The 13,179-nt window shown below is 33.4% G+C and overlaps 1 protein-coding gene across 2 annotated transcripts; it reads right to left on the minus strand.

Annotated features, from left to right (window-relative positions):
* Positions 1-652: 652 nt before the first annotated feature.
* On the minus strand, positions 653-4,826 carry LOC115442087. Of its 2 annotated transcripts, none has more exons than XM_030167057.1 (3): positions 4,694-4,826; positions 3,001-3,263; positions 653-2,639 (listed from the first exon to the last, which is right to left on the minus strand). In XM_030167057.1, the coding sequence occupies exons 1-3, from the start codon at positions 4,755-4,757 to the stop codon at positions 1,584-1,586; spliced, it is 1,383 nt and encodes a 460-aa protein (XP_030022917.1). In that variant the 5' UTR covers positions 4,758-4,826; the 3' UTR covers positions 653-1,583. The 2 variants fall into 2 exon arrangements, with proteins under 2 accessions (XP_030022917.1, XP_030022918.1); XM_030167058.2 differs by lacking the exon at positions 4,694-4,826 and adding an exon at positions 4,492-4,678.
* Between the last annotated feature and the right edge of the window lie 8,353 nt (positions 4,827-13,179).

The raw sequence follows: 13,179 nt of genomic DNA on the forward strand, positions 1-13,179 counted from the left end.
TGTTTCTGTTGCTTCGATTTCGTATGTTTAAATTAATTAAGAAGTACTTGCATTCTGAATATCAGCATTATTTTATGTGTATATGTTATTAATGTTGGTAAGAACGATGTAATGTTATGGAAATTAAGATTATAGAAAAAATAAAGATAATTTCGGTTTACGTGCAGTCAAGAAACTATGTGTCATGTATATTGGTTAATAATCCTTAATATACCTTCTTTTTAAATCTTTTGTAACCTTATGCATTATGCGAACAATAACTCAAAAGTTTTGATTTTCCTTGTAATAATATAAATTTATGACGCTCATCTTTAATATTGTCTGCATAAAATCCAGTGTCTGCATTAACAATAGCAATTGAACACTCTCAATTTGTCGTGGCCTGAATGAAGCTCTACAATGGGCAACGGAACGGAAAGAAGTAATCGATTTGTTTATTGATATAAACTCTATGTAGGTTATGGTCAATTTTATGACCGTATTATTTGACAGTACAGTACAGTACAGTAGTAGTAATTACAAGTAATTTGTCTTGATGTATATACATAGTGCATTATTTATAGTTAATTAATGACAAGGCTGTGTGAGCTAGAACCCTTTGCCTTCCCAATATAAAAGGAAAATAAAAAAAATATGTGGTTATTTTTTTCGAAAAAATATTTTTTCCTTATAGATTACATAATTATTGTGGTTATATATTGTTCTGTAATGGCAAACAATATTGTGAATCTTGTTAATGGTTCTTAATTGTACTTTCATTTGGGAATGGGATTTGGGATTTCTGAGAAAATAACTAAAATGAATACATAGAATTCAAAATTAACATATTTTGTCAAAACCATAGAACAGTAAAAACTGTCCAAAACGGACTATATTATGGTTGTTGTAGACCAAAAGCTAAACTAAGATAGTTTAGCCTAACTCGTATAACTTAGCTTTTTGCAAGTCGTATTACTCTTTAAGCAAATTTTTTTATAGAGAAATCTTTAAATTTCTTTCGTAATAACGAACGCCCTGACTGTGCATGGCGGTGGTCGAACTAAACTTCAAAAGGAAAAATATTTTTAAAATAGTCGACATTTAGCGACAACGGGTTTTCGAGGAAAATCCCCGGCTTCGAAATAAATATTTAATCAGCAATTATTGTATTTCTAACAACGTCAACTATATTTAGAACCACATTAAAAAATATTTACTTTTATACAAAGAATTTTTACATCTAACATAATGTTGGTTAACGAAACATAGCAGCAGTGTGATCCTCACAGGCTCAAAGCAAATATATAAAAGATCATGTAAATATTGCCGTGACGCAGTCGAAATATTATGATGCACATATTTTTTTAAAGTTTATTAGTTCCCTGTTATCGTTCTTGTATGAACTTGAAATGAATAGCTTCGTACCATTTTTTCTGCGTTAGGTTTAAAGTGCGTATTATGAGTCTATAATCACTATTAAGAGATAACTTATATAACTAGAATTTCAAAATCATACTCGACTATATTACAAATTATTGAAAAAAGGTGACATTTATAAAATTTTAAGTAATTCTTTGATATTTCCCAAACACCTGTCCCTTGTTTTAAAAGTTAAAAAACTCGTCTTCGTCATACGATTCATCTTTTAGATCTGTCCCCATGATGGCTGAGAGTTTAAAACCACTTTTCTGCAATTCATCCATTTCTGGCAATTTTTGTTTTATCATTTGTTCGACCTCAATTTTGTCCAGTTCTTGTTGCATCTTTTCCTTTAGGGGACCTTCGATAGCATCCATTATTTGGTATCGCAGCAAATTCGGCAATATGTTGACGACAAACTCGATCGCGTAGTCAATTGTACCAGCTCCGTTGCATCTCACTTGGATGTTACCTATTTCGAGTTCCAAATTTCGGAATTCTGGCTTTTCTCTTACGTCAAGAGGTTGTCCCATGATAAATCTTGCACTTATATACTCTACTGAGAAAGATGCTGTACCACCTCTTGACATCAAACCACTGACAGCAGAAATTTCCCACCGAGTGGTTCCTTCCACTTTTTGTGTTCCTATTTCAAAATCAGCTACAGCAGTGTTATTTTCCATTTTGAGAGTGATGTTACCAACTCTTTGGAATGATGAAATACCAGTTATCCATGTTTCAGTCAATTTCACGTCAAAAACACTTACAGAAGTGTTATAATTTTTGACTTTATACGGATCCAATTCCATATCACGTACTTTTTTTCGCAGATCAGCAATGACCATGTCGAGGGGTGATATTGAATTAGGGAATTGTATATCGCCAGCTATTTCATCAAGTTTGGTGTTAATTTCGGTCCTGGCTTTTGTGTATGCTTCTTTAAGGACATAAGGTTTGATGGAATCAAAGAGGACCGATCCCACAGAATTAATGATCCCCTGGAACATTCCTCCGAAAAATCCTAAGTTCTCGAAGTTGACGGTGATGGTTTTGAACGATAGGTCGATAACAATGTCCTGCGCCCTCAGCTTTCCATCTCGTTCCACGCCGAGGCCTGCCCTGGCTTTGATCTCGAGGCCGGTGACGTCGACTGTGAAGGGACCTTTGGCGGTATTTAACCATGTTGACATTGTGTAGTTACCACGCGCTTGCAATTGGTCAATGGTGAGAGCAGCTTGAACCTGAAAAAGATAACAAGTATGTAATGAATTAATTAATCTCAATAAGTTTTATAATAAAAATAACCTGTAAGTTAGATCATACTGATTGCTGATATTTGTTCACAGTTATAATAATAATAATAATATCAGCCCTGTATTATATACTTGCCCACTGCTGAGCACGGGCCTATTCTACTACTGAGAGGGATTAGGCCTTAGTCCACCACGCTGGCCTAGTGCGGATTGGTAGACTTCACACACCTTCGAAACTCCTATAGAGAACTTCTCAGATGTGCAGGTTTCCTCACGATGTTTTCCTTCACCAGTTAATTTCAATTAAAATTACCAAAGTCTATCGTAATAATAATTTGGCTTTACAAACCTGCATAGCGGATATTTCAGTGTTGACATACACGATACGAAACTTGCTAATGCCATAGACAGCGGTATTTTTGAAGTACATAGTAGCGAAAGAGAAGGGCTGCTTCATGTCGGGGACGGGGTATGGATCGGGGACTTCGGCGCCAGGCAGCCCTACTGGATCCGGTTGTTTGTAGTGCTCTAGCACTGCCAAGATGTTGTCGCTTAACTTTTTCTCTCCCTGAGCCAGTTGGGCATCCTCGGGTGGCGGTTCTTCTGGCACATCTGAAATGTTATAATAGTGTTATGTTATTAGTTTTTTATTTACATTAATTTTTTTTATTACTGTATATAGTATTGTAATTACTCCAATAAATAGTTAATGAATATTGGCGATTTGTATTAATATATTTCTTCTCATTTAAAGATAAAAGACTGGTGTGCTGTTTCCGTTAGAATATTATGCAATTCAATACACTCTATAGTCATACCGTAGAATATTGCTAATGTTTCTGTGGAATTCTTATCGTCTAATGCTGACAGATTGATCTTCTGCTTACATTGCTTTGGTAAATGTTAGGTAAGCCATATATTAATGCCGACGAATGCACATGTGGTTTTCAAAATACCCATGTTTTGACATTACACTTTTGAAACTATATCCATAGATCAACGAGGCGACGCATATTATATCACAAATAAATTAAGACAGTATATTAGTACACATATTCTAGAGTTATAATTTTTGGTAAAACATATTGATGAGAAGTTACTATCAAACTCTACGATTGATTATCAAGGTTGAGTTTAGGCTCTTTACCGATAGCGTTTGACGCTATGGTAGCAAATATAAATGACGAATAAAACTTCAGATCATGGACTGTATTTACATTATATTCTTGATTAATCATTATATAACATGAAGAACGCACATGAGTAGGATTCTTATTTTATTTCTACACCTTTTAATAGGGTACCGGACTCATTTTTGTTCTTAACAATTATCAAATATTTACATAATATAAATTATAACACCAAAGAAATTATTAAAATCCAGTGAAAAATCAACAAGTTATAAGCATTTGAATTTCGGTGGAAGGGGTAATTAACAAGAAACAGAAAAGAGACAAAATATCCACATGTGACGTCATCGGGAATTACGACGCGTGCGAAAGAAAGAGATGAAGCGATATCCCCACATCGCGCCCATTTCTGCACATTACAATATTTTAAATATTAATTACTCGCTCATTTTTTAACCAATTTTTATGCTGTTTTCGCAGAAGTGCTTCTTTTTCGTATTTAAAGCCATTACACATAGAATAATGTACAAAATCAAGCATAGGCCGGTCCCCTATTACAAACCACAACTTGACATATATTAAAAGTACATCGTCAACCTGTGGTTCATTAAGGGGTTGTTGTCAGTACTTAGGTCTAATATCCGTCACCAATATAAAATGCTTATGTTTTTAAATTGCGAATGCAAACCATTATAAAACAAGCGTATTACTTTGTTTTTTTTATGAACACTTTAGCACATAACCTATACGTTACAAAGTTTGTTCGTCTTAGCACAAAATTAAACAATCTCAGCAAAATTTATCACCACACTTGAAGCACCACAAAGAAAATCTATAAAACATTGGTATTTCACTCATTTTGTAAAAGCCCCACGTTCCACCACACTTTTACAATATTTATTCAAACTTTACCTTGCGTATACGCAAAATCGGCAAAAACTACGATAAAAAGGAATAAAGTTAGTTGCACCAGCATTTCGTTGTGTCAGGCGATGTGAACTGTTATGAATGATTTGCGTCCCGCCGGGAAGGTCCAAGGGTCGTAGTTTATCGCTCTGAGTTGATTCGAGCTAATTCATTATCGTTATAAGGATGTTTGGGTCATGAATAACAATGGAAGAACGTATTTGGAATTCGGTTAATTACTGAAAAAACAATAATAGTAATGTAGTATTTGAGCTTCTTATTGAGAAAGTAAACAAAATCATTAGAAAGATCGTGTGTTTTTTTTTTGTGTTTGCGTAACAATGTGGTACTTATTTTATAAGTTTTTCATAGAAAATGATTATAATCTCAATGAAAGGTCACATAATTTGCAAATTTATACAATAACGATGTGCGTCCTGAATATATTTTAAACCTCTACAAAGGACCATTTTAGTTGAGATAACATAATCAAGACCAAGACCAAGGCAAGACCATATAATATGATGTCTTAGTATTTGTTTTTTTTTTATTATTTTCCTTAAAAGTCAGCAAACAGTCTATATTTTAGTTACAACTCGTTTCATTTATCTTGGCTGGTCCTCATCATGATATTTTTAGTTATAATTTACTAATTGATGTAGGTAAAGGTAGCAGTTAGCAAATATATTTTAGGATGTATTTGTTTCGAAAGTATTATTTATGTAATGGAAGTTGAAATAGTAGGTAATAAAAATATAATTGCAGTACAAATATTCGTTGCAAAAGTACTTGCTGCAAAACTAACTTACTTGAGACTGCATATTAGCTTATTCTCGCAGATGTATTTTTTCACTGCACTACCGAAGTGGTCAATCAGTTTAATGGTCATTGATATTTTAAACGTACTTTAACAAGACCACGTGCATCTAACCTAGAGTTTAGTATCAAAATATCAATAAATCGCTTTGTTCAATATCTATTTTTTATAATATAAAATCAAAGTATGACCTTTCCACAACAGTAGTAATACCAAATATAAAATCTAAGGCATATTCACAAATAAAGCTAATTCGCAATGTTTTTTTTTCGACTTTAGATTTACCTGCGTTTTGGTAGGTACAACTTGTTCAAATTAAATACGAATGAAAGGGATTTCAAAAGTAGTATTCTTGTTTAATAACGTTTTCTTATATGTATATTTAGCAGATTATACAGATGATCATACTGTTATACTTTTAAAGAAGTTTGGTATATAAATAAGATCAGGTTTTCTGGCCCAATACACAATTGAAGTTAGCGATTATCTTAATTAATGTTTCGTTTCTTCTAATCTCAAATTATATAAGGAAGGTAATAAACATAAAAATATTTTTTAAAACACTGTCAATTAATTATTTCAGTAAATAATATTATCGATTTTCATTAGGTACGCTTAGTTCCCAAACAAATTAGTATTATAGTTCACGATGTTAATTGTTTTCCAATGAAATAATTACATTATTATTTAGTAAACAATATGTTGTCAACGAAATAAAGCTGGTTTTTGGGTTGTGTCGCGTTTTTTTTTGTATTTTAATTTTCTCCCGACCTTTTAAAGACGACATCCTTCATGGTCGTCATGGGACGGAATGAGTTATAGGTCATCCGAAAAGTCAAAGTTACAACATCTACCTATATTTTACAAGTAGTAGAGTTGTTGATTCCGGGAAGCATACGCTGTTATTGGGTGTTGGGTGAGATGTAGAGAATGGACAGTGCTTGCTTCTGTTGAGTGAATGAAAATAATTATTTAAAAATATTAATGGTGTATTGGAATAAAAGTGTGTAAAGAAAGCGACCGCGCGGCTTATATCTGTCCTTTTCTAAAATTCTGATTGGTTCATACAACAAGATTGAAGAAACGGCAGAGTTGGCATATGTGCTTTGTTACTGTAAACGTACACAGAGAGCTAATTGTATTAGCCGCATATTCGCGCTGTCGCTTTCTATAAACTGGTTAATTTTATAAGAGTTTTGTTCAGTCAATTTTGCTTGTCTAGTATTTCTGCTGTAAGCGTAGTTGGTAGGAGAGTGGGGCAAGGATTTGCGGCGCCCACCTATAAACGCCTTTGGCCACCCTAGAATAAGCCCCGCACCCAAGAAAAAAGATTCTCAGGGCCTTGCGTGGCGAGTACCTTCCGTTGATTTTGGCGAGCTTTCTTGCTCCTGTCAGCCTACCAGAGAAAATCTATAGCAACGCCAATGGTTGCTGCTAAGGGGTCGTAATTGAATAATAAAATAATTATTTATCTTGGAGCTAGTAATATATAGTGCCATCTGTTGTGAATTAAGTTTACGTTCGCTGCTTTACTGTGTATAAAGCTATTTGAGCCTCTACAATCAATCTAATAAACTAAGACACACATAGATGGCGTTATAACTAATACACAATGAACAATAATTTAATCAGTTATTGTTATGAGTACATACATATGACTTGGTCAAGATACAGGTAAAAGTCAAAAGTATAACCATATACTTGTTTTCTTGAAAACAACGGTTTACCGTAAGTTGTTGTAACTGTAGAAATAATAAAAAATATTTTATTGCAGTAGTCTACATGAAGAGAATTTTTCAGAGCAGCAACATCATACTCACAGTCGCAAATACACTCATACATACACCATATTTGCACTAAACTACAAAATTATCAAAAAATCAGATAACTAAACCTGGGATTTCTGCCGAAAATATGTGTAATTAATGGATGATTTTTGGCACAATGTACGCAGAGGAATGGAAGTGGGCTGGACATGTTACTCGAAACCATAGATCGTGATGTAAACATCTACTTAAATTGAAGCCATGGGGAAACAATCTCTGCTTAATATTAGCTCAGATTCTAGAATTTGTATTCGATATGGCGATAGGCGTGCCCCCCTCACATTATGGGACGGAATACACTTGGCGAGAAGTACATATCCTGGTTGCCCTCTGCCTACACCTTCGGGGGTAACAGCGTGATGTGTTTGTGTTACAAATTACAATGATAAGGACATGGAAGTCCTTTTTTGGTGTCTGGTGCCCAATCCCGTGCTGGGACATGTTTGGTTTCGCCCATGCTACTTACTCTACTGAGCGTAGGTGAATGTCACTCGTAATTAGCATCTTTTATTACATAAGTTTATGAAGTCTTGTAGAAAATGCGTTGTTGCTATTTGTTATTGACCCAATAATTATAATAATAATACGGTATTCCACATTGATTTCCTTATGACAGGTGACGTTTGAAGGTTGTTGCTCATTGATTGAACGAATCACATTAGAGATTATTATGTATTATAAATAAATGAATAGATGTCCTAAGTAACCTATGCTGTCTAAATACTTAATAGACAACATTATATAAATACTCAAGTATTTTCTATAAAGTGTGTTTATTTTATAAGTCACGATTCAAATACTAATATAGTTTTGTTTTTGCTAAGTACATCATAATAAAAATGATTTCTAGCACCATGTTAATACCCAATATTATATTATATTATTATCCTGTATTCAATTCTGTCCACGACGCATAGTTTTTATTAATGACTGGGGTTCGAGATAATGTATCTTTTTATTGCGGGGAAATCTCTTTAATATTCAGAATCAGAACACAAGTTGCAGAGATTAGGGCGTTGAATACCAAGAACAATATTATTTGTCAACAATATCTCATAAGGCATTGCTATTATCATTTTAGGCTATACTTTGTTACCGTACGTTCCACGGAATAGTAGTTTATAGTGAGTTTTGATTTAATTTGTTACAATAGGTAGGAAATAGTCGTGATTAGTTTGGGATATTCTGGAAGTATCCATTTGTAGTGTCCATTTGATGTGTTTACGTCTATTAAGTTCTTTGCTAATTATAATTTTGTTTGAAATTCTAAATATTGTGCCCACTTCCGTACCTATAATTTTTGCGTTTCTTTTCTATGATTTTTAATAGATTATTACAAAATTAATTTGTGTTTTTTACTGCCAATAAAATTGCGTACTATAGTTGCTTGAATATTTATAAAATTTTATGATACAAGCGACCGATTTTAGAGGCCAGCTTATATTGATATATTTTTGGCAGGAAGTGTTATTTCATACTATTACTATAAAATGTTATTAACTCTTCATTGTCTAATCTTGATACACAATGCGCTGATTTTTATGTAATCGGACAATAAGACCACTAAATTGCACGACTGATTAGCGTCAAAACTCTCTATTAACAGTAGCAACAGAATCCAGACTTCACACACCCTCATAAAACTTTTATAGAAGTTCTTAGGTATGCAGGTTTCCTCGTGATGGTGTCCTTCGCCGTCAAAACAAGTGATAATTCAGAAAGATTACACACCTGATTTTAGAAAAATCAGATGTGTGTGCTCTTGTGTTGTGAACCTGCGGAGCATTTGTTTCAACAGGCCATTTCACTCCCAATTAGTCTATTGCCCCGTTTTTATTACTTTGATATCCTTTAAGAAGAAAATTCATGATTGCTATTCTTGCTTGGTATATTTCTTCTATGATATTAGATCCTTTTATACTTTACAATATTATTCGAGTGTTAATATAACTATTGATATGTTGATAATTATTAATATACCTATATGCATTAGATTACAAAATTTACGAATTAAGAAAGTAGTTTGTAGAGGTTTATATGTATTACTTTTACATAGTTTAGTATTTACTTATCAATTTCAACTAAAATTATTTTGTTTATGGGCCCATTTGTTTATTTACTTTATAATTGCAGAGATATCAGAACTGAAAATAAACTATTGATAAGAGATTTTAAACAGCGTAATAGTGGTTTTTAAAATATATAATTTAAAGTGATATTAGGTAAAATGTATAAGCGATGAAGAAATACACATTGGTATAAAAATCTCACGGTAACACGAATACATTGAACATTTTGAAATTATTATGCTATTATAATTAATTATATTTTTATATAAAAAATAACCATTGGTTCGTTCGCTAGAGATGTAGCTCTATATATGTATAATAATAATATCAGCCCTGTATTATATACTTGCCCACTGCTGAGCACGGCCTCCTCTACTACTGAGAGGGATTAGGCCTTAGTCCACCACGCTGGCCTAGTGCGGATTGGTAGACTTCACACACCTTCGAAATTCTTACAGAGAACTTCTCAGATATAAGTTGAACGACAACTTCAACACAATATTATCAGCTATTCTTACAATAAGAGAGGTTAGAAATAATAATAATAATAGCAGGCAGATGTTCTTTTGTTCCCTAATGGTCCCTTGGGTATTTGGGTATTAATGAGAGTACAAAAAAGTATTATGAACCTTATAAACACACGTTTTGATGACGTTGCAATGGATATTGCTTAGCATTGAATTTCTTAACATTTTCGCTTATAACTTTTTTATTTATAGTTCTACGACAAAAGTTACTAGACCAAAGTTGTAGAGAATTTAATTTGCAACAAAAAATATTTATAATTTTTTTTTGTCAGATAAATAGTTTAAGAGATACATCGTAAAAACCATTTCAACCCCTATTTTCAAGATGGCGGCCGTGGGACAAGGGTGGCGACCCCACAAACTTGGTTTTAGCTTTAGACTGACCCCCCCTACACTTCAAAAAAATAAAATTGCGTCCTCTAAAAAACGCAAGGTAAGGCCTAAAAAATGTAACATTTCAATGGACTAATTGTAATTTATTTAAATTATAAGGAGCGTTTTTATAGTGATAATATGACACTAATCACTAAGCTATATATTTTAAAAATAGCTCATTGACACGTTAGGTAGTTAGTTGTTAAGAGAAACACACAAGCACATGACTTAAACATTACATTAAACAATGTGGGTACTTCACAGCTAAATTGAATTTTAATGCATTATAAAATTAATAAGCCCTTTAAAGACAAAAATTCGAATAAAATGCTGCTAAGTAATCTTGTTTTACCCATTTTATACTAGTTTAGGAAGCGTCATAATATTATACCTGCTATTTGTGAGCAAGGTCCCTGTAAAATTCCACTAGTTTTTGTGTTATATCATAACATGTGTTTTTTTGTCTTAGTACTGTGTCCAAACGATACGTTTTCATGGACTAAAAAGACGGTTAGTTTTCAAGGATAAAAAAGTAATTTTTTTTTTGCCAGTTGTCGTAACAAAAGCATTCGTGGACTGAGAAATATTTTAAATACCTTGATACCATTAAGTGCAAATTGAAATGTAACTTTTGGAAAATAGGTAAAATGGCGATTATGGCAGTGGTGTTTAAACCCTTGTATCACGCCGGGCAGCCGTGTACTGGGATGCTTCGCGAGTCGATTCAAACATTGCCGCGCTCAAGCACGCTACAGGTGAGACAATTTTTGACAGTTTTTAGGAACTCGGCAAAAGGGCTGTAGTGATGCACGAGCTCCCCTCACAACAGAATTTGTGAGACAACCGACTCAACAGACTTTTTAGGCTAGGACGGCGGAGTAACTTTTCTTAAGTTAACTATGGAAAACTGAGAATTAAGTTGAGGCGAATCACATGACACGCGCAGCAGTCGCGCCCAAAACAAAAAATCATATCTAAATGGTTCGCGTAATGCTCGTTTTGCTGCGCACGATCATGGCGCGTGTGATTGCCGCGCGTAATCGATACGAGCTTTAATTTGTGTATATACTGTACAAACACTGATATATAGTATGTTTATGACCCCTTAGACAAGTAAATTTATTTCTCAGTTATAGTAGGTATTAAACAGTTAATGTAAATAGTACTTATTTTATATATAAGAGTGTGACTCATCGATTAGAGTGCACCTTTTGTATTTGCTCATATTATACATTGCTGATATTATTATTATATACATTTATATAGTACTTACTCATCTAAATAAAATCATAGGTGATCTCGTATCTGAATACAGCGCCTCTGTGATAAATGCGAGCATAATGTTGCTATATTCTAAAATTAACAAGTTGGTATGCAATAAGCTATATTTCATCTAAAGGACAGACAGGGGTGGCCTCAGCCGGCTCGAGGCTCCGGGCGACAGATTAAAAAAAGGACCCCGATTTTAACAATTTCGTAGATTAGATACTTTGTTGTATATGCGGGGGTGACCTAAAAAAGGTCCTCACCTAAGACAGGGCGCTAGACCTCTCGTATTGCACGAGACCCTAAGATTGCCACTGACGACAGATATAGAGGCAGGCGCAACCGCGTACAAAACCTAGTATAATAATAATCGTTAAAAGTTAAAAAGTTGCGGAAACATAAAGATGTTTTTCGAATTAAAACAACTGCTATAATCACATAACATATAAGCTTCACCTTCGATGACGTTATAAAAAGTTTATTAGATATGTTCGAGGAAACGTAAGTGACGGATCTTATACATTTGACCTTCGTAGAGAAAAAGCAACACGATTCTAGTATTCTAGCTGTATTTGTATTTATTATGGTGTCCGACTTTAATTATATCCCGCTACGGACTATATTTTTTGTTTCGTTTAGGCAGTTAAATCCGATCAAACACGTGACAATATAATCTATATTTTTACTTTGAAAGAATTTTTTTTGTTGAAGTCGTCTTTAAAAATTAGAACTAAAGAATAGTCTCTAACGTAAACTCATTATTCGAATCCACCCATTGATATATATTATTAGGTAAACGAATTTGCACATAACTTCGACCGCGTGAAACATCTTCCCCGGTATAAAAGTCACACTTTACTTTACTGGGATTAAAAACAGTATATCTGTTTATCTAGGCTATGATATATTTATGTATATTTCATTTTAATCCGTTCAATGCTTTTCTAAATTTACTTCTAACAAACATCCAAATGTGTTCACAAACTTTTGCATTTATAATACCAATAAGTTAAATATAAATAACATTATCATTCTATTTTGAATTCGGAATATGCGAGACACGGTTTAAGAGCCGTATATAATCTGTTTATAGGTTTTTTATTATTATACGTCATAGAAATCGTTTATAAATCAATTTGGACGTCAATCGTACAATTGGTATTTCATTTATTATTAAGAAGTTTTTTTGCGGCAACCTATAAGTTTCAGTAAATGTATATAATTACAAGTAAAAAACTGGATTTAACTTACCTACATTTAGACTAATATATAAAGCTGAAGAGAATGTTTGTTCGAACGCGGTAATCTCAGGAATTAATAAACCTATTTTGAAAGTTTTTCGAACATTACCCCTGAGTGCTATATTAATCCTGAAAATTATATATCCCGGAAAGCTTTCTCACGCGGGCGGGGCCGCAGGCAAAACCTAATCGTGTATAAAATTAAACTGGGTTCGTCTATGATTGAAATTGTTGAGCATGCCGTCTTCTATATTGTGGGTCGCTCTGATATTCTGATTTTTAGGAATAAAAGATCATTCAGAACTTTTTTATTCTAGGATAAAAATCTGATTATATCATTTGCCGAAAAAAAAATGCGTAGTCAAAGCTAC

Source organism: Manduca sexta, chromosome 28 (assembly GCF_014839805.1).
Source record: "Manduca sexta isolate Smith_Timp_Sample1 chromosome 28, JHU_Msex_v1.0, whole genome shotgun sequence".
NCBI classification, from domain to species: Eukaryota; Metazoa; Arthropoda; class Insecta; order Lepidoptera; family Sphingidae; genus Manduca; species Manduca sexta.